The sequence below is a fragment of the Phyllostomus hastatus genome, unplaced genomic scaffold (genome assembly GCF_019186645.2).
Source record: "Phyllostomus hastatus isolate PE091 unplaced genomic scaffold, TTU_PhHast_1.1 phas_contig_137, whole genome shotgun sequence".
Classification (NCBI taxonomy): Eukaryota; Metazoa; Chordata; class Mammalia; order Chiroptera; family Phyllostomidae; genus Phyllostomus; species Phyllostomus hastatus.
The window spans coordinates 3967832-3989965 of NW_025333583.1; the positions used below are offsets into that span (position 1 = coordinate 3967832).

Below are 22134 nucleotides of genomic sequence, written 5' to 3' on the forward strand. Positions count from 1 at the left end.
GTGAACAAGTCATTACAAGGCAAGGAGATAATAATACTTGGCAATATTGCAAAAGTACGGACGGGAGCAAAGAGCTTGTCCTTGGAAGAGTCTAGAAAGTGGCATTTGAGCTGTGATGTGTTGCAATGAGAATCACAAGTAGCTTTTTAGTTCATTCTTCTTTCTCCTTTAATCTCCAAATTTTACTTTTACTTGAGGCCCCACTGTCTATTCTCAGCACTTAGAGAATTTATTGCCTCCCAAGCCAGGGATACCCCATTGGTACGTGATTGTGCCAGGGAGGGAGCAAGAAAAGAGAATGACATTTGCTGAGCATCTCTTTGTACCCAGCTCATCTCAGGGGTGTTTAAAGAGGGTATTTTCCTTCTCTGTCACTTGCTGCCCAAGTAATCTCTAGCACATCTATCTCCCCAAGCTTCCATGACATCGTATGTGGAGTGGAATAATTTGATTTATCTCATAAGGTTGTTGGGAGATTTAAATAAAACAATTACTGTGCAATGCTCAGCACAGTCCTGGTATACAGATGGCAAGTGTTTCGTAAGTGTTGTATTTGTAGTTATAATCATGCTGCTGTGGAAGTTGAAAGGAACTTGTCATTTTGGGATAGTCTCTGAAGGGATCCCGAAGAAAGAGGGCATGGTCAAGAAGATATTAAAAATTACTTATTCTTGCCACGAAGAACAACAACTCTATTCTCAAAAAAAAATTTATTCTTTGATATTTAGCCACCATCTCACACAATAGTTAACATTCTCATCTTCTGGTTCTCCTATTTGTATTCTACTTATACAAAGTCATCTTAAGTATGTAGGGCTTGCTTTAATACACTGTGGGGGCCCTAAAGACTTTTGCAACAGTGTAAGAGTTGAATGCCTGTATAAGAATTACAAAACGACTCATAACCACCTAAATTTGTGTCCTGTTTTGGGAGATTTCTTTATGTTACCTACTTGTATGGAAAAGCTTTAGAACCACCAGGACCCCACAAAATATGTCTCTTACTCTCTAAGACTTACTTATCTGGTGGGGGGTGTTTTTCTTTCTTTTTGTACCACAGAATAACAGACTAAGAAAATATGCCTTTGAATTGAAAATGAATGACCTGACCTACTTTGTGCTGGCTGCCGAAACGGAGTCCGACATGGATGAGTGGATCCACACCCTCAACCGCATTCTGCAGATCAGCCCTGAGGGACCCCTTCAGGGCCGGCGGAGCACGGAGCTCACTGATCTGGGGCTGGGTGAGGGCACCCGTACCCAACTCCCTTCCTTCACCTAGAGTGACATGTGCGTGTGGTTCCCGTCAGCTCCTGGAAGCTGTATTGCCTGCCAGGTCTAGCTCATCCATCCCTGAGCTAATTGCTCCAGGAAATCACCCTAAATCTTCCCTTTTACTGAGTAGTGAGTGCCACCACACGTAGGTACAATGTTGAGTTGCCTGACGTTAAATGGAGGTTGACAGGCAGGAAACGATTTTGGGAATCATTTGTCAGCAGTATCAGAAATGTACCCAGGTCTGGTAGGATGTAACTGCAGAGGGGATATTTGGTGTTTTATAACCTTTTATTAAATTTAATTAATGACCATTATATTCTGTAAGGCAGATATGCATTACTTCCTTTTCATGGAAAGGAACATCATGAATGTTTTTTGACCATATTGAGATCAGCTTACGTACATGTGAAAGCCCCATAAATTTTACATAGTATTAAACATTTTACAAGAAAAAAAAATTTCAGCCTATCCTAATTCCCTCAGATGGTTCTAATTCACTCCAGGCCAAGAAAAGGGAGCAAGAGAGATGAAAGAAAGGGTGAAGAGAAGGGTAGAAAAACATGTTTATAACTACGAGGAAGGCAAGTTCACAGTCAGTCAGTCCTCCCAAAGGAAAGCTATTTTAAGCACTTTGCACAACCTCATAGTACATTAAACCCAAAGCGTCTTTAAGTGCTCGTAGCCTAAGTATCACATGCTTTAAAACAAACAAGTCATGTGCTAATCAGGAAAAAAAACACTGTTGATTTTAACACCACTACTGTACAGCACAATAGGTGTCTTACATTCATGATTTACTTATTAATATTCAGCTACACTAGTAGTATTTACAGAGTCTTAGAGAGTTCAAGTAATGGGGGCTAGAACATGGGTTTTAAATTGATGGCCTCAGAGTCAGAATTATCAAAAATATATACACATACAGGAAAACCTGAGTGTGCATTGATGAAGTCAAGACAGCCCCACCCGTCATTGTAGTATTGCAAGGGTTCAGAGTTCCTGTGGGCACAGGATGGGGCGTGGACAGAATCCCAAAGAGGTCATCGGGGGGTCTGGTTTCCCAGCCAGTACCTTCTAGCGATGCGGACTACTGGGAGCAGGGTACCAAACAGGCACCTGCTCACCCACATCCGTCTTTCATGGCTCTCAGGTGTCATCCAGTTTTGATATGTGACAGATTAGAGAAATGTGCGATGCATGAGAATTACTTAATAACCTGCCTTCGTGTATCTTTTCAAGATTCGCTGGATACTTCCGTCACAAGCGAATGCACGCCAGAGGAAACGGATTCTTCAGAGAACAGCCTCCATCCGGACTTCGCAAAAGTAATAAAGCTGACACGATTTATGCAAATAGATTTGCATTGCTTACTAATTAATGCGCTCTTGGAAAAGATTGCTTATTAATTAATGCTTCCATGGAAAAAAATGCTTTTCAAAGATTTAGATGAAGAAACACAAAACTCAAAAATTAAAAGCATGGTTTTTTATAATTTGCCCAGTGTTAACGGATGATATTAAAACTGTGATAATAGTAAGGGGCTACGTCTTGCCCTTTGCATGGGGCTTGGCTGTAAGCGTCTGGATGTTTAGACACCGAGAGCTAACACACTGTTCTCTGCAGTACCTCACAGAAACCGAAGAGACGGTCAGGGCGACTCGAAACTCGGAGAGGCTCAATCTGTTCTCGATGGATCCGGATATAGATGTAAGCTGACATGAACACGGTCCATACCACTGTGGTTTATAATTTAGGTTTTCTTTATTTGCGACGGATGCTTTTTGAGTAAAACGGTCACAATTTTTCTAGAGCTTGAAACTTCAGAAAAAGGGTCTTTTGGATCCCGAGTCTGCCATCAAACCCTTTGAAGAAAAAGCTGCCAAGAGGATCATGGTCGTTTGTAAAGCTCTCCACTTCAGTCTCCAGGGATGTGTGACGGAGAATGAAAACGACCCGATCACGAATGTGAGTTGCCCTCCTGTTACCTCCTACATCAGCCGGACGGCAGCACGCCACCCCGGTCAAACTCTTTCCTGTTCCTGGTCATTCCAAGCACAGAGTTAATACCATCTAATGAACCAGGGAACATGACTAACAGCACTTTTCCACATTACAAATGTGCGCAAGTTCTGAAATGGAACTGGCAGTATACTGTCATAACAATTTTCTGTTAACTTAAAGAAGAATCACCAGAGGGGCTATGTTCTAGGGTTCTTTCCATTACATCAGCAGGATGGCTCAGAGTCTCCTAAGATGTTGTTTGTATCTTTTTGGTAGTGCTAGAGGTGGCTTTTAAATCAACATTTTTATTTTAATATTTATATATTAATTTTAATGTGTATAGAATGTAATTAAGCCCTGGCCAGTGTGACTTATTTGGTTGGAACTTCGTCCAATAGCCCAAAGGGTCATGGGTTTGATTCCTGGTCAGGGCACATCTCTCTCTCAGCAATTAAAAAAAGAAAAAAATTAAAACGAACAAATCGGTCCTGTGATTTCACAGTCATTACTGTTTAAAATAAGGCTAAAGAGTGAATTAAGTAAAATGATATCAGCTAAATATTAAATAAGGAATAATAGAGATGGTACATGTAAATGGCAGGAAAGAAAGGTGTTCACTGATACTTGGAAAGTGCTTCACTGCTCATTAAATCAATACCAGATTCTCTTTTCTACTAAGTAGATCCCCTTGAGAGTTCTCAGTATTCTAAGGGACAGTTCTTTGCTAATTGTAAGTATGTGTGTGGGAAGGATGCACTTTTTAGCATAAACATTATTAAATGTTTCTTTCTATAAAGAAAAAAATAAAAATCACTCACAATCCTACCATCAATTAAAGAGTCACTATATCAGCATGTTCCCTTTCATTATTTTTTAATGCATTCTGTTCTAATTTCTAATAAATCATCTCTCAATGGTCACTTTTCACCTCAAAGTCGAAAACTTGTCTCCAGATCCGTGATGCAGGCCACATTGCCTTCAGAAGGCAGGCACAGCCTTATGTTTTCTCTACGAATCATGCACACACAATTTCATCACCTCTTTTTAGATGGAGACTTGTTAGGTGTGACAGTGAGTGGCTGGCAGAAAGGATGAACTCTTTCAGAAGACTTAACCCCTATCGCCCTTGGGTCCTTTAGCACCTTGCTGATTCCCAGAGCCTCCTCCTCTCTGGTGTAGACCCAGGAAAATGGTGCATGCTGTAGACTTCAGGTGTGATAAGGAGAATCAAGTACGTGCCTCTCCTGGATCGGAATGCCTGACACTTCCCTTTATGAGTTCTGCTGCCACTTTGGACAAGTGGCTTGCCCACAATCTGCTCTTCTGTAAATGGGGATAATAATAACAGTAACTGTTTCACAGTGTCGTTGTGAAGATTAAATGAGGTCATGTATGGAAAGTATTCAGACAGTGCTTGGCGCATAGTAAGCATTCATTAAATAGTGACTTATTTAATGTGGAAATTCTTTTGAAATTTGTAAATATCATGCGTGCAAGTTATTGATATTTTCAATGTGAAATTCTTGTTGAAGCATCGCAGGTTTGATTCCCAGTCAGGGCACATGCCTGGGTTGCAGGCCACAGCCCCCAGCAACCGCACATTGATGTTTCTCTCTCTCTCTCTCTCTCTCCCTCCCTTCCCTCTCTAAAAATGAATAAATAAAAATCTTAAAAAAAACAAATAAACAAAAAAAGAAACCGAAATGCAAAGATAGTGGGTTTTTCCTGCCTGTGCGGGGAGCACGTGACTATTTCCAGGTGGACTCCTTTCCTTGTACGAAAATTCCTATTCCAAAGCTCAGTGTTTGTACTCGGGCCGATCTCCCAAGCATGAGAACAGGCAGAAGCTCAGAAGTTCTGACTCGACTGCCTCTCTCCCACCTGTCCGCCAGAGGGAGAAGTTGACATGAAGTGCTTTGTATGTCTCTCTAGGTTTAATTTATTTTCCAGTTGATACCAATGTTAAAAAACAAAGAAACTGCTTTTTAAAATATAATCTCATTGTGCTTATAAGCAATGATATAAAAAATGATTAAAACAATGTCCCGTTAACCAAACCGCAGTTTGTTATGTAGTGGTGTATTTTTTAAATCCCTGCATATTTCTCAGTGACACACATCCATGTGGCTACTTTTAAATTTACTGTTTTCAAGTCAAGGAGCATGCTTTTAAATTAATTGAAATATTTCTTTAAGTTGCTAAAGCACCAACTACTGTATTTAATGCATGAGCTTCTTGATAAAAACACCCTAACAGAACCTTTTATAAGGAGAAAACTATTTAATAGCATGTAATTTTTTTAGTCCATCATTGGAAATTCAGGTTGATGGTTTTATAGTATGAAAGATTTCTTTGACAGTAAGAATTGATTCCAAAAACCTGAACTAACAAAGCTGCTTCACAGCAGAGCGACATTTGAAATGTCATGTTCTTGAATTTATTAAAGAAAATACAAAATTCTAAACATAAGAAACCTATGACTCAATTTGTTGGGTTTTCAAGGTGCTTTATTAAACAAATCCTTATTGAAAAGCTAGTGATTCCAAGAGTAACATTTGACCTTTAAGTTGAAAAGATGGGTTGGAAGAAATAACTGAATCACCGTATGAGATTTAATTTCTGATGTTATTATCAATGTAGGTCATTTATTTCCAGTCACTAAGTAGAAATGAAAATCAGAATGCAGCAATTTATTAAAAATAAGGATTTTTCCTTTGACCTTCTATGTGCTTTGAGTTCCTACCTGAATTATTTTTGAGTAATTTTTGAGTTTTTCAACTTGGCAGTCTACCACCCCAACAAACCAGGAGTTTTTATGAAATAAATTATATTAGTAAAATAAAAAACTTTTACTTTTTAATTATCTTATTTTAAAAAATAAACCATTCAATTTTATTTTAGCTGTATCCTTCTATTTAGCTTCTAACAGTAAAGCATCTGGTACATGTTGCTAATATTAAGGAACTAAGCTGAAACCCTTGTTATAAGCTAGCCATATTACTACATTTGAAAGAACACGAAGTATCTATTAAACATTCAGCAAAACCCACAGCATGAGTGATTCTGTACAGTGATGAACTGTCATAATTTGGTTTTTGTGTATAACCTGCTTGACCACAGAATGTTGGCAGATGACAGGCATCAAATTAAAATTAAGTAGCATAAACAGAAGTAAAGATGTTTTTGTAGGGATATTCCAGCCATAGAAGCCTGTAGTTAACTACATATGTAATTATTTTTATACATGTATCTAATATATAAGTACATATACATAGATTTGTTTATTTCCATCCTTGTTTTATTCTATCTGTTATGTTTGATGTTTTTCTGGTTGAAAAAAACATTTTTCCTGAATCTTTCTGTTTTTTACTGTTTATGATAATCTGGCAGCATTGTTTAAAATTTAGCAGTTTCTAGTTTAGAGGGCATTTTTTATTTGTGTGTTTGGTTGGTTTTTGTCAAACCCATGAGTTCTCTCTTTTCCCCACAGATTGAGCCCTTTTTCATGAGCGTGGCACTTTACGACCTCAGAGACAGCAGGAAGATTTCCGCCGATTTTCATGTGGACCTGAACCACACGGCTGTCAGGCAGATGCTGCCAGGGGCTCCCGTGGCGCTGGAAAACGGAAACATCGACACGCTCACTCCACGACAACCAGAAGAACCTCACATCAAGGGATTTCCGGAGGAATGGTTGAAATTTCCAAAGCAGGTGGCACTTTTGTTTACTCGTGGTAGGATGGAAAACACCATCCCGTTGTTCTTACCTATACTATACATAGGATGAGCAATTTCCAAATAAAAATTTCCTTAAAGCTCTTCTTTTTTATCCTTTTTATTGTTTATTCTATTAGATTTGTCCCAATTTTTTCCTTTTTGCCCTCCTCCATCTCTCCCACCCCCACTCCCACAGTCAGTTCCCACACTGCTGTCCACGTCCATGGGTCACTCATACATGTTCTTTCTCTAGTCCCTTCCCCTTCCTTCCACCACCATCCCCTCCCCCTCTGGTCAGTGTCACTCTGTTCCATGTTTCCACGCCTGTGGTTCTATTTTGTTCATCAACTTATTAAAGCAATTCTTAAAAAAAAACCTAGAATGTTGTAAGTCTTCAGTGTGGTTTCCTAGATGCTTATTAACTTATTAATTCTAATTTATTTTTGTACATAGGCTATATTCTCTGTGAGCAACCCACATTCTGACATTGTTTTGGTGGCCAAAATCGAGAAAGTATTAATGGGAAATATTGCAAGTGGTGCTGAACCTTACATTAAGAACCCAGACTCCAACAAGGTAATGTACAGTATTTTCACACAGAATTTCAAATTATTTCAAGAAATAAAATCATATGCCTGATAAATTATCAAGTTTGATAAATCTAAGTCTTCAAATGTTCACTTACTAGTGAAATCAGCATTCATTGGGAAAATGTAGAAGTATATATTCTTTGTTAATGCTTTGTCATGCAGTAGGTTTTGAGTTTTGATCATCTAGTAGGAAATATAAATGTAAATATGGGTAAAGCTTTAACTGCAAGGATCAAAGTGTTAATGATGATGAAGAGTTAGGATTAATCTGACTGAAAACAAATTAATACAGTGTACTAAGACATCAGGAATGCTGATGGGAAAGTAAATGAAAAAGGAAGTTAGGTAATTGCATATCAAATTATAATAGCATGTAAGTAAAGAAAGAAAATATACTCAAAGTTCTTTGAATGGTGGGACTACGGGACATTTTTTCTTTAATAATTGAATGTTACTGTTTAATAGAAAATAAATATAAAAAGTCCATATTTTCCACACAAAGGGACTATATTGAGAAAATAATGTGTTAAGAATTGAATTTGAGCACATATAATAGTTTATGGCAGAGCCTGACAGATCTATGAGATTTAAAGTTTGGCAAACTGTGATTGTGGGCAAATCTACCCTGCCATCTGTTTTTGTAAATAAAGTTTTATTGAAACACTGTCACACTTATTCATGTATGAATTGTCCCTGGCTGCTTTCCTGCTCCAGCAGCAGAGTTGAGAAGTTAAGACAAAGACCATATGGCCCAGTGTATTTACTGTGTGACCCTTAACAGAATAATTTCGCAGAATGCTGCCATAATAAATAAAACATTGGGCAGACTGTGGATATGAATTTGATAACATTTTCCACTTAATATTTTAAGGTTTTTGAAGTCAGAAGAAAGGGAAAAAGTTGGTATTCCAAGACAAAGCTTTTTTCTGTATTTGAAATTTCCTAGTGAAAAAGAAAGAAAAATGTAATATATTAGTTTGAACATGAAGACTATCATTTGGCTCTCTCAGGGGTGCATCTGTGGGCTAGTGAGGTGGAATCGCACTGAGTTTCAATGTAAGATAACATAGAAAAGTGCTTGTTAGTGTTTTACATGGGCAGTTTGTACAAAGTGATGTTCTAAACAATATATTATTTTTTCCTCAGTCTGCACAAAAGATACTCAAATCCAACAGGCAGTTCTGCAGCAAGCTGGGGAAATACCGCATGCCATTTGCGTGGGCCGTGAGGTATGTTGACAATTGCCACCAACAGAATAGAAATGCTCTGAGAGTCTGTATTGAAAGCTTCTGTTACCTGTTACTGAAAGAACAAGTAACCTCTCTGTTACCTGTTCTTTTTAATATACCAGCCTCCAGAATAATGCTAATGTGCTCATCTTTATAAACTTCTTGAGCTCCCCAGAAATATGTTTTACAAGAAAATTGAGCAAGACAACTCATAGGAGACTGGGACTATGGCATGCATATAGTGTGGGCATGACCAGCTACGCCTTGGGTTCTTGGTAGGATCAAATCAAAGTCATGAAGTGTTTATTATGTATATTTGGGTTATTAAACACTTGACATTGTATCATCCCTGAGAGTTTGCTGTGCATGAAATTCAGATGAACATGCTGTGATTTCTTAGGCATCTGCGTATTTTCATCTATGCACAGAGCACAGGTTTGTGTATGGATGTCTAGATAAAATGATTGATCATTTCAAATCTCTTTGATTTGCGTGCTGATTAGCACCCAGATTTATCAGTACCAATCAGAAATGCTGAGTTCCGTGGACACTGATGGCAGACTCATCTTCCTGGAAATATAACCTCTGCATAAAGAACAAAAGTTGCTTTTTAGGTCTGCTCAAACATTCATTATTATTGTCCTCAAATCTCTTCGCATCTTTATTAGTATAAGAATTTCTTAAAAGAGGAAGAGTCTGGCATAAACATGAGGGAAAAAATGGTCCCCAGTACACAAACCAAGTGAACTAAAAGTGCGACAAAAAGAGACAGCCTATCAAGTATTCATTTGAAGGTTGATCACATTGTCCCAATGGAAGTGACTTTAAAATTCGGAAGGGAGAACCTCTTACTTATGCCATGTTTGGGTCTCAGAGTTCCCAGTGATGAGCATAACCAGAGTAAACTCACCAATATTTGTTGCAGTTTTGAGGGTGCTACTTAAAGTCGGGACAGGTGAGTGCAGGGAAGAGGAATGTGGAAGTCTGGGCAGCAGCACACCAATGGAGACCCACTAGCCTCCAAGAACTAGTTTGCTCTTAGGCACGCTTGAAGCAGGCGAGACAAAGGCCAGGCCCAGCACTCTGACAGAGAGGGTCTAGATCAGGCCACTATGTAAAGATTGTAATTGAAGATTGTAACTTTGGGCAAGTTTCCTTTCCAATTCTCAGGGTCCCCACCTGCAGCATGAAGCTGACCATACCTATCTCATGGGCAGCGAGTACAGTCTCAGGTGCAGAAGCATGCCGCATGAGTGGGTCATAAACATCACTTTATCTCCCTTTCCTCTCTCTCCCTACAGGGACAATTATGCCAGGATATTCTGCATGAAAAAGGTGGTAGTGAAATTTACTGAACCCTCTGTGATAAAGTTCATGGTTTCTAATCTCTCATAAGCTTCAAAAGAAGGGGTAACTTGTAATTGGCTGGTCAAACACTTATTGATAAGTATTCTCAGCAGTTACCACAAGAAAACCTACTGGTAAACATAAAAGCAAGACATCCCTTGGCAAAAGTGAAATATTCCAATATAGCAAAATAATGGTGGTGGCCATATTTTTTCTTTAAGGATCCAGCATTGTTCAGAGGTTTTAGAAACAGGCATTTTAGAACCAGAGCTCGGTGTGAAATGCCAACTCTGTTCACTAGACAAGCGAATTTAGGCAGGTACCTAGGGTCTGTCTTTACCTCAAGTTTTTAAATGTACAACAGAAGAATGATAATACCTAATTTACTATTGCAGGGATTAATGAGCACTTGTGTGTCCCCGGTGAAAGACAGCCGCTATTAGAAGTCATTATTTCCATATGATTATTATGAAGTCTTTTGTGAAGATCATATTCACCTCAACAAGTCCCCCTTCCTAGTAAATTTTGGGCCTTGGAAAATACTGTGAGAGAAATAGGTAGAAGAATTACCCATCATGGAGCAACAAGGGGAAGTAACAGTCCTCTTCTGAAGTTGTCCAGTGAAATATGTTGGATGAAAGACAGACGAAGTTCCTAAGGAGGCTGGCAATATTACCAATGATGAGAGTAATTACATCTAGGACAGGAAAGCCAGCAAAACCACAAGCTCATGCTACACAAATGCCTGATTAGTGGTTTGTTCGTAGGTTAGGAGACAGTAGACACCACCAATTTGCATATATACAGTTATGCTTTCGATTTACATAAACATCTCTAGCAACTGAGATAAATGGTACACTTCTAAAGATTTTCTGTGTGACCACTTACATTATCTAACCTCAAAAATAAGTGTAAGATACAATCAAAGAAGATTTTAATGTTCCCTTTATTATGCGGAAGTGCTTCAAATAAATGTGACCCAATCAGAGAAGGACTTGTTACTCATCTCATTTTGACATAAACCAGTTTCCTGACATACTTCAATACCCTACTGGTACTGCTAATTCTCTGACTACTTCTCCTTTCTATTATGTTTTCCAGATTGCCATTTGTTTTCACAATATAGCTTTGAGTGTACTTTGACCCTTAAAATCAACTGCCACTAAAAAGCGCAGAAGTGACAGTTTAGCTTATGACCATGTTTTTACCCAGAACGAATCATCCTACCCACTATAGCCCACAGATGCTCATTGCCATGAACGTTTTATCGGACATGAATCCGGTGCCTGTTCTTGTCTTTGGCACCAGCCATGGTGCCATTTTACAGCAAAAATGTTTATCCTCAGGCTAGGTAAAGAGACTGATTCAGATGGCTGCATAGGGTGTTTTCCACTCACTGATTCCAGAGAAAAATCAACCCTTGCAAACATCCCATGTTGTTAGATTGATACCATCTAACCCTGTGCATCTCACCCCCAGAACCCAATGTGCCTGAATCCGTGCCAAGACTCTTTCTTGTTTCTTTTGCTCTGTCCCAAGCAGCGTTCTAAACGGACCAATGCCCAGCACTGAATCTTCTTTAAATTAAATGAGACTACAATAAAAATGTTATTCTTATATCTCTCCACTTAAAGAAGATACAGAGTGCAACAACATCCCCACCAAATGGATATCCAGCCCCTGTTTGAATCTCTCCAGCGACAAGGAGTCAAGCGCATCCCACTGTGCTTCCTCCTGTCTTTCCGTAGCTCTAATGATTAGAAGAGTCGTTCTGTAAAAACTATTTTTAAACTGCCCCATAATCACTTTTATATTTTGCCTTCCATAGCCATAAAGAAACATGCCCAATTCTTTCCTTACATCATGGCTGTTCATGCTGCTTATGACAAGCTATTTGGGGACACTGAGGCTTCTATCCCTTTTGGCTAAAGGTCGCCTTTCCCTCAATCATACCCCAAATGTCATGATTCAAGGCCCTCGCCCTATACCGACTATTGTTCAGCTGTGGCGACTGGAACTAGGCAGTGTCCCAAGCATCACCCTCTGACCATCTGTGTGAATGAGTCAGTCCTGCGTTCTCTTGCCAGTTAGCATAGTCATTGAGCAAGGACAGGTGTCTGGTGCCGGGAGCAGTACTTCCGGGCACTGTGCTCCTCGTTCCCTTTACAAGGTGCCCCGTGCATGCAAGGGAGCTGTTTCCAGGGCAGAGCTGTGCTAAGAGGAAAAATGAGTGATACAACCCCTGTCCATCCATGTATTTGCAGTGGCTGATTAATTTTTTAAAAATCCTAATACAGGCTCAGTTAGCTTCCTCCCGTGTTGGGAAATTCATCATATTTGTCTCAACATGTCAGGCACTCAAATTAAAGCCCTGTATTATATTTTAATTTTTTTAAAAAAATTCAAGTTGAATATTTTCATTCTGCTTCCTCCATGTTATCTGATAGGGGACCTTTTTTCCCTTACTTAGTGCTTAACAGAGAAAAATGAGAAGAAAGATTGAAGGAGTCTAAAAATATCATTCTTTCTGATAAATTCCTGGCACGTTTTCTAGATTATTTGACATTAAAGCTCTGTGATGAGATAGCCATTTAAATGGCCATTTCCACCTGAGCACTGAAACCTTTGGTTAATTTAAAAAGTAATAAAATGGCCTAGTTAGGGCCTTTAAGTTAGGAGAAATAAAAATTCAGCATATCTCTAAGAGAGAAAAATCAATTACACATGCATCTGCTTTTCTTAGGTAGGCACAGTGTGATGCATTATGAGGAAGGAAATCTGACATTAGCCATGCTGCGTGTACTAGTTTGTCAGAAAGTGTCGCTTTACCTTACCATATTCTTTGGATGAAAACAATTTACGTATTTTAGCTACATCTTTGTAGTTGCAATGAAATGGATCAAGGAAGGAAATGCATGGCTTAGATTCATGGCAGTCTCATTATTTAATATGAAATTCTGACTCAAGTATTCTTCATTTCATATTCGTCTCTGTCCTTAGACTTAGGACTTGGCACACTTATCTCCATGAAAATGTCTTAAGAATCAGGCCCACGGTGCCCACATTCACGACCTCATCCTTTTTCTGTACTTGTAAAAGCTAATGAGACCGCTCAACAGAAGTCGTCCTGGCTTGATCAGGAAATAATGACAAAGGACCAACATATTCATTCCTTTTCAACTTCTCAAATACTCCAAGATTTTGATGTGTTACTAAATCATAAATAAATGCAGTTGTACTAATGAGCTGCTGTCACTTGAGATACGGAGTTAAAAATAAAAATTTAAGTATAAATATAGGGTGTAAATAAAACTTTTATCTAAGAAGTTTTCTTGTATTTCCAGTTGATAAATATTTTATAATGGAAGTTTTTTCCATTATAAATGGAAACCTAATCATTTTAATCACCTTAAAAACACAACTCTGTGAACATTATCCAAATACCAACCTAAATAAGTATTATTTTCTTTCAGATCAGTATTTAAGGACAACCAGGGAAATGTGGACAGAGACTCAAGATTTTCACCGTTGTATAGACAAGAAAGTAGCAAGATTTCAACCGAAGACCTACTGAAACTAGTGTCAGATTATAGAAGGTAGGATTTGGGGGGTACTCTCAAAATTCACATAAATCAACACCATTGCTACTATTGATTTATAGATGCATAAATAATACTTGATTGGACATTTGATTATTCTCAAATGTCCAAATTCCTCCAGAAGGCAGATCATTTGCAGATGACTTCACATATGCCCACACGACACCACAAGAGTATATTGGCCAGAATTATATGGAAGTACTGTAAAGCACCAAACTGTGTCAGTTACCTCTTGCTATGTAACAAAGTACCCCAAAACTTGGCTTCTTACAAGAACAACATCACTTATTTTATTCCCGAGTCTGTAATTTGAGCACTGCTAGATGAGGGGCATCAGCTGGACGAGGTTTGCTGGAGCCAGCGGATGCACTTTTAAGGTGGCGCACTTACCGACTGCCAAGTGGGTGCTGGATGTTGGCTGAAAGCTCACTGGAGCTGATGGCCAGACTTTGGGTCTCACCATGCACCCTCTCCAAGAGCTACTACAGCTTTCTCATGGCTGGGTTCTAGGAGTAAGTGTCCCGGCAGATAGAAAATGATTACTGCCCGTTTTCTTAACACTGGGTCTGAGAAAGTGCCACAGTGCCATTGTTGCCATACTACACTGTCAAATTGTCACAGAGCCTAGATTCAAATGAAGGGGACATGGGCACCACTAAATAGGAGGAGAGTTAAGGAATTTTAGAACTATGCTTTGAAACTTCACAGAGCAATTAATTGCTGTGAATACAATAGTTTATAATATGTCTGTCATTCAAATGCTTTTGGAGAAAATGATAGAAGTTAGTGCCAAAAAAAGGAAAAATACTAAAGCCACATTTTTAAAATGAATCAACATACATTATCTTATGAAGATAAGCTCTTTCACAGTAAGCAGCTTATCTTAACGTGTTATACCCTGACACACACAGGAGCCTGGTACCCACTGCCCTTTCCCAGATGTTCACTCTCTGCCCCTCCCATCTCAGAGTCAACAGTCTGTTACCAATTAATTTTGTTCACCCAAAACAAAAATAATACGTCACTATGAAACAAGCATGATTAATATTTTCTGTATCTTCAATAGAGGAGGTTTTCTCTTTAACTGTAAGGGAAATTTTCCTAATGATTTTGTTGTTGCTCTGGAAAGTGACGAAACCTTTCTTAGAAAGCAAAATAAAAGTGAGAAGTAAAATCCTGGAGGAGACCCTGAACCAATATTCCTTGGTTGCGATACTCCCTCCACAGAGAGATCCCCTCAACCTTGACTCCTCCTGGACAACAGCTCTGCATTGGCCTTCCCGCAGCTACCACGTGGGAACCAAGAGTGCTGTTTCTCTTTACTCTCTCGCCAGCACACTGAAGCAGGGGAAGTTGCAGTGCTGAGAAGGGAACGGTCCCATGTTAGCAGTGCATAGCAAAGACACTTTTCACTGCGACAGTTAGGGGGCATCTCGAACGCCCAGGGCCATTCTGGTGGGACAGTAGATCCTGTCATAGACACCGCACACCCCTGGCACGTAGTCTTAGTGTCGTGCCAATAAATGTTTACCACTGACCCTCCAGGAGGGAAAACTGATTTATACCGATGGCCAATTTCTGTGGTGTCAATTCTCCTACCATTGCGGATGTCAAGCTACCATTACTGGACCGGGAAGAAATGTGCACACAGTGATGTAACGTTCCCACCACACAGACAGATGTAAATACTCTCAAGACTCTGGATAATCTTATCATGCAGTAAAATAATTACTCAGTGATGAATTTTGAGTAGTACTTATTACATTGGGGTTTAGTATAATTTGTTTAATGGTAAGTTGATATAATTTTATTTTTAATAATGGCTGTGTTTAACAATTGGCAGGCAAAATAAGTGAAAATGTAACAATCGGCGCTCACAAGCTGGGAAGAGCTGGCTCTGGCCTACCGCTGTAACTATTCTGCCTGTCAAAGTAGATCTCCCAAAAGGGAGAACACCAGAAGCCGTTAGCCATCACTCCCACTTCACTGTGAAGGAAGTCGGGCGAGAAGGTGTTGGCAGGGGGAGAGGGGAAGAGGAATGTGAGGGCTCCAGACTCAGGATTCAGGATTCAGAGTGCGTGCGGGGCAGGGACCGGCAGGAATGGGGCGCTGGAGGCAGAGAACCAAGAACAGGCAGAGGCTCCTTGACCTCCTAGACTGTCGGTGCAGAGGAAGAAAGCACACTTGTGGCCCACTTAGCACTTGTGCAAAGGCCAGGGCTACTCCTCAGACTTCTTCAGACAACTGACAACAGTGCGTCCCTGACAGCCGTTCAGACGCTGGGCCTCTCCGTTACTGAGAATTCTGTACCCACTGCCATGCTTCTTTGGCCATTTACGTAAACGTTATCAGGAGCAGGTCCAAACAAATGTACGACGTTCTTCGGAATATCTGTAACTTGACCCCTGCCTGATTTTTCTTTTTGTTGGCAAGAGCACATACATTTTAGTTTCCAGATTCAAACTAGCTACATAAAATCCTTCACAAGATTGGGTAGGGCCCTCCTGTTTACCATTATCAAAGCTCAGAATTACAGTTGACAGTTTTTTTTCCTGGATGATTTGAATAATTCAGCGTGTGTGTGTCTGTGTGTCTTTGTGTCTGCGTGTCTGTGTGTCTGTGCGTGTGTCTATGCCGGCATGCTTTTGCAGAGCTGACCGAACAAGCAAACTGCAGACCATCCCCGGAAGCCTGGAGGTCGCTGTGGACAACATTCCTCTGGAGCACCCAAGTATGATGATGATGACGTCATAGTTTGCTGGCGGAGTTTTGAATAGTTAGTGGGTTAGAGGGTTGGTTACAAAATTTTATTGGGGTATTTTTTTCTCAAAGTTCGAGATACATAGAATGTATGACCTTATAGAAATTTCAGGCTTCTTATTTCTTTATTAAGACTGTAAGTATAGTAGCACAAGAACTATATTCAGGGTAACCTAATAATTATCTGGTAGGCACCATGCACCCAGCAAGGTATTCAATTATATTGTTGAATCCTCAGAACTCTAAAGGATTGCAAATGTGGAAAGCCAGGTTCAGAGAGAGTGATAAACTAATAACCCATCGTGGGAGAATCCGTACTCTTTCCGATTTCTCAGACTCAAAATGCACAGCTGGTTCTGCCCGAGCACCGTGAGCACCAGGCACAGCCACCCAGCAACCGCGCAGGATGGGAGCTAGGGTATCTGCAGACTCTGTTGTCACACGGAAAGCTGCCGTCTCTTTCAGACTGGGGTCAGAGGTCCTATTTATGTCAGCGCAAAGCTGAATTTCCGATAGAGCTTGAAGAACTCATAAATAAGAGTTCCAGGATTTATTTCTTAAGTAGTGAGATCAGCTTTCATTTTGCTATTTCTGGTTCTGCCTCTTAGTGACTTCCTCAGTGATGCAAAGGATGAATCCAGGCATCCTAAAAGTAACGACACACAGGTGCAGGGCATTTGCCACTGGAGATCTGAAGCACCATTAGCACCGTTAAGATTTTTATTCTTATCAATTTTCCACAAATCATTTTAATACGAAATGAAATGAGGATTCTGCCTTAAGCTGTGTTCCAAATCACTTTCGTATTGATTGGTGCGAAAAAAGCCGAGGATAAATGGAGCCATTTCCTCTCCCCGATATGTGGGATGTGGCTTTTACTCCCTAACGAAAAGGAAAGCTAAATATTCTCTTTGTAAGGACCGTAGGGCATTAGAGAAATTCAAACAAATAATAAAAGTATTACCATTGATTTTTGAACAGAAAACCTGTCATCTGATTCCCAAGCATATTTAGTTAGTGATTTTGTTATTTTGAACACAGGAAGATTCCAGACGGGACAAAGGAAGGTTGAAGACCTTTCTACCTGTTCAACCACAACTTCAGCCTCCATACTAATTAGGGACCAAAGTATATTTGCTTTATAAATCCTTCATGGGTTTTTTTTTTTAATTTTTCTTAAGCGATCCCTGCAAGGTTCAATTTTAACAGATTGTAAAAACTAAAAAGAAAAATATATTTTACCTAATAATGCAGGGGGATTTCAGACCTATGTTGTGGAATCGCTCTGTAGGGGAAAATGCTCTGAACCCATTGGCACTGTCAGTAGTAGACCCACTGAACCAGGTTTCGCTCCGACGTGTCCCCGCAGCGGGGTCACTTTCACAGTGTCATGCTAATGGTCAGCAGGGTAGTCCATACCCTATAACACCTGGGGAGTGGGCTCAGAGCAACAGTAGCTACATTTACTCTTTATACCAATCTTAATACAAAAAGAAAATAATTATAAATCCACCCAAAAGATTTGCTAGTTTTTAAGACATCAAGTTTGGTAGTAAATATACAGTTTGATTGTCTGTCCTACCTACTTCCTAAAAATGTTTCATGCTGGCCTAATTTAACGTACATTGGCATAAAAGAATGGGATTTCTATTTTGAGTGGATTAATTTTAAAGTGCGTTAAGTAGTTTGCTTAAAAAATCGTATTAAATAACAAACTCTTATTTTCTGATTTTTAAAGACTGTGTGACGTCGTCCTTTATCCCTGTCAAGCCGTTCGATGTGACGGCTCAGCCAGAACCCACGGTGGAGGTGGAAGAGTTCGTGTACGACTCAACTAAGTACTGCCGTCCTTACAGAGTGTACAAAAATCAGATTTACATTTATCCCAAGCACCTCAAGTATGACAGCCAGAAATGTTTTAACAAGGTATGCTATGTTTCTGAAATATCATCATCTCTCTCCACTATTTTTAGACCCTGTAAAGATGGTTTCTTGAAAGTTCTAATACAAACTGCTATAGCCCATCACTTTGGAAATGAAAATGATTTGGAAAAAAAATGCTTCATAAAGGACAATGATGAGTTTCCCCTTAAAAGTGCTAAGGGTGCATATTAATAACCTTTCTAAATCAGCCCTAAATAATGTTGCTCTGGACTTCTTTTTAGTTTCTTAAGATCCTCTGAAAATAGCATATCCACTCCCTTTTAATATAAGGCTTTTTCTTCCCTTTTAAATAATCTCTCCAAATCCTTCTGCTATTTCTGAGCACTATAGATGTCACGAGAAAGTATTGGGTAGTCTACATTGGGTTTAATTAGAAACTACTTATTTTAGGCACTTAGATTGTTTTTTGGTATTATATTACAGGCCGTTACAATTTCCATTTTCCCTCGCTGTCATTTCAGGCACGAAATATAACCGTGTGCATTGAATTCAAAAACTCCGATGAGGACGGTGCCAAGCCCGTGAAGGTAGGCCAAGTCCACCCGGGAAGCAGCATCAAAGGGGGCAGGCAGGTGGGCCGAGCTTCCCTCTGCTGAGGAGGAGCTTTTTATTTGAGTGTGGTTGAGAGAGGAGCAATTCAACAGACTTGTTTTAAATGTGCTAAAATATACCTGATTTAATGGCTGTGATTAACTAGATCTATTAGACCTTTCAGACTTGTGGCTATGCTTAGCTGTTCGTGATTTGGAAAAAAAAAGAAAACCATTCTAGTGTGAAATAACCGCAAAGCTTCCCCTCTGGAGGACTTTGCCATTTTCAAAGATTGGCCGGCCTCTCTATTCCACGTGCTTGATTTAAAGTGCAGCATCCCACAGGCCTTCGTGTGGCCTGTGCGGAGAGGTTGCCGCCGAGAGGCCTGACGGCTAATGCAGTGGGCCCGTGGTATGCTCACGGTCACGGAAGGTGGCCTGAGGAGCTGGGAAATGGCTCTGGGAAGTCGGTCCCATGTGTTGGTCACACAATTTTTAAAAATCAATAAAACTATGAGGTCTGTATGATCTGTGCTGTTTTAACCTCTAAAGCTGCAACTGGGTGGCATGTGTCTGAGTTCACATTTGATATATACTGTTTTTATTTTAGGGGCTTCACACATAAAATAACCTATGAAATACAGAGGGAAATTGTTTCCAGTTGGCCAGTGGCCACATCTCCCCAGTTTTAGGCAATCAGAGAAATGAGATAGCAAAGGACAAAATGAATTGCTAACTAATCCCCACAATTATCTGAGATCATCTCCTAAAACCTTCTGTCAGGCACCAATCACGTGCTCTGTGGTCAGAAGGTGCGGCGTTATTCAGAAGAACAACCATCAGTCTGAGCGACTGAATGAATCAGGCCACAGAGGGACTGCCTTAGAGTAGCCTTGAGCCACTCTCCACTCCCACAGGTTCCGAGCTCCACAGTAGCATCAGCATCGGGAGAGGGAAAAAAAGTAAAGTGAAACGGAGTTGCTGAGCAAACAAACGCAGTGACCGGATGGCAGACATGCCAGGCCTCTTAGAGCAGTGTTGTGTGGAAAATTCTAGGAAAGAGGAACCTCCGCAGGTGTGCGGGTCCCCTGTGTCACTGCTTTGTTCTGAAGCTTTGCACAGTTACAGCAGATGCCAGAAGAAGCACCATGAGCCTCGGGCTCAGGGAGCTTGTAAACTGCGTGACTGGAAAGTGCCATGTCACATACCCCAGGCCTGACTAGGGTCATTCCATGTGGCGGAGCCTCGACCCAGCTCTATCCTTCCCATTCAGCATTCTTGGATGGGGACCAGCAAGTCAGGGGCTGGGGTCCCACCAAGACTTCTGGTCACCCCACTGATTGCCTCAAACTCTAGGCCAGTGCTGGGTACCGTGGGCCCCTTCAAGGGGCCATCCTGCAGGAATCAGAACAGAGCACAGGAGGTCTTATCTCGTAGTAATCAAAAATTAGCTAATGAGCTGATTTGGATGTTCAGTGTCGACGTGCTATCTACACAATGAATTAAAGCTTCAAATCTTTCTTCAGCAGCAGCCCATTGTATACTAAATACAGAGTAGCAGATCAAAGGAGTTCCAGGTTAATCAGATGTCTGCTCAGCCTGGCAAGTTCTCACTAACTTCCTTTTCATCCCAGGATTGGTTACTGAAGAGTAGTGGTCAGGGTTAATTTCAGACACTTACCATTAATCGACTCATGACTTTTTGAACAGTGTATTTATGGAAAACCTGGAGGGCCCCTCTTCACCTCAGCCGCCTACACAGCAGTTCTGCACCATTCCCAGAATCCGGATTTCTCAGACGAGGTAAGGGCCAGGCCTCCATGGCCCCCAGCAGCTCCTAAAAAGATGGGTGAGTGGGCAGGAGAACGCGCAATATTTAACACTTGCTGCAGACCACACCTCAGACTGAGCACACGCCTTGGCAGACATTGAACTCAACCAACACTTAGAAATTACACGAACTGACTGTTGCCCCAAAAGCATGTTGGGAATTCCATTAGTTCAGCCCCAAATTGTCTTTAAAATGTGAGCCTTGGAGATTCTTTTCTAATGGAACTGATTTCGTTTCTTTTATTTCTCTGGCCAATATAATAAAAATTGTGTCAGATAGCGTTTACCAATCAATTTCATGTCATAATGAAAAGAACAAAGGAAGAGCTAGGGTATGAGCCCACACTATTGCTTGTAGCCTGGGTGAATCTGAATGACCTTGGACCCCCTCAGCTGTAAACGTGGCATGGAACAAGACCCCCTGGCCAACTCTCAAGACTCTCTTAGCACATGGGTAAAGAGAGAAATTTTCATTCTATTGCACTGTTAATCATTGTGTATTTTGAACTGCATATTGGCTTTTTTAAAGCAGGTTAGCATGTTGGTATATAACAAATATATAAGTTTGCAAACCATGACAGTTCAGGACTTCTCAAACTTTATCATGCATCACAATCACCTGGAAGCCTTGTTAAAGCCCAGATTAGTAGAAGTCACCCCAGATTTTTTTTGGATTCCATATGTCTGGAATGGGGGACCTGAGAATTTGCATTTCTAACAAATTTCCAAGTGATGTTCATGCTACTGGTAATAGGTATACTATTACCAGGGACATCCCTTTGATAATAGGTGTATTAAATTCTTTCCTGAACAATGTGAAATTGGGTGGATGGATGGATGGATAGATAGATAGATAGATAAGTAGATAGATAGAGGCCCAGAGAGTCTAATAAATAAGCTGATAGATCATTTGCATGGCTCTCTATCACCTTACTGCTTTACTTGACTGTTCTGGAAACTACTTACTTGCTGATATTGAATGGAATGCAGCTCACCTGTGTGGGATCCTGGGATTCCAGTGTGACGTGGTGATCGGAAGATACGGGTCCTTGTCCTGGAAGATCCTATTACTGACAATGCCATAATTTCAGTGACTCAAAGCCCACGGACATATCTTGCCTTGGTTCCTACCTCTCTATCATCCCACTCAGAAGGCTGTTGAGGGTTTAAATGTAGAGAGTTTCAAAGCGCTTCTTTCCAGGATCATAGAGCATGCTCCTCATTAAGTATATTCTTAACCTACACCAATTTTGTTTTATGTATTCGGAAGCATTATAGCTACAGCATGGCCTCTTCATAAAATGGCTCA

At 40.3% G+C, this 22134-nt stretch overlaps 1 protein-coding gene across 4 annotated transcripts in view; it reads left to right on the top strand.

The window, feature by feature from the left end:
• Positions 1–22134, top strand: part of DOCK10 (dedicator of cytokinesis 10) — a 227440-nt gene that overhangs the window by 147111 nt on the left and 58195 nt on the right. For all 4 annotated transcript variants that reach the window (XM_045853121.1, XM_045853131.1, XM_045853114.1 and 1 more), the window contains exons 8-19: positions 1061–1244; positions 2518–2603; positions 2902–2985; positions 3088–3243; positions 6770–6991; positions 7450–7572; positions 8733–8815; positions 13636–13758; positions 16413–16492; positions 18260–18447; positions 18927–18992; positions 20706–20798. In XM_045853121.1, the coding sequence (XP_045709077.1) occupies positions 1061–1244; positions 2518–2603; positions 2902–2985; positions 3088–3243; positions 6770–6991; positions 7450–7572; positions 8733–8815; positions 13636–13758; positions 16413–16492; positions 18260–18447; positions 18927–18992; positions 20706–20798 (1488 nt within the window). The remainder of the gene's footprint in view (positions 1–1060; positions 1245–2517; positions 2604–2901; positions 2986–3087; positions 3244–6769; positions 6992–7449; positions 7573–8732; positions 8816–13635; positions 13759–16412; positions 16493–18259; positions 18448–18926; positions 18993–20705; positions 20799–22134) is intronic.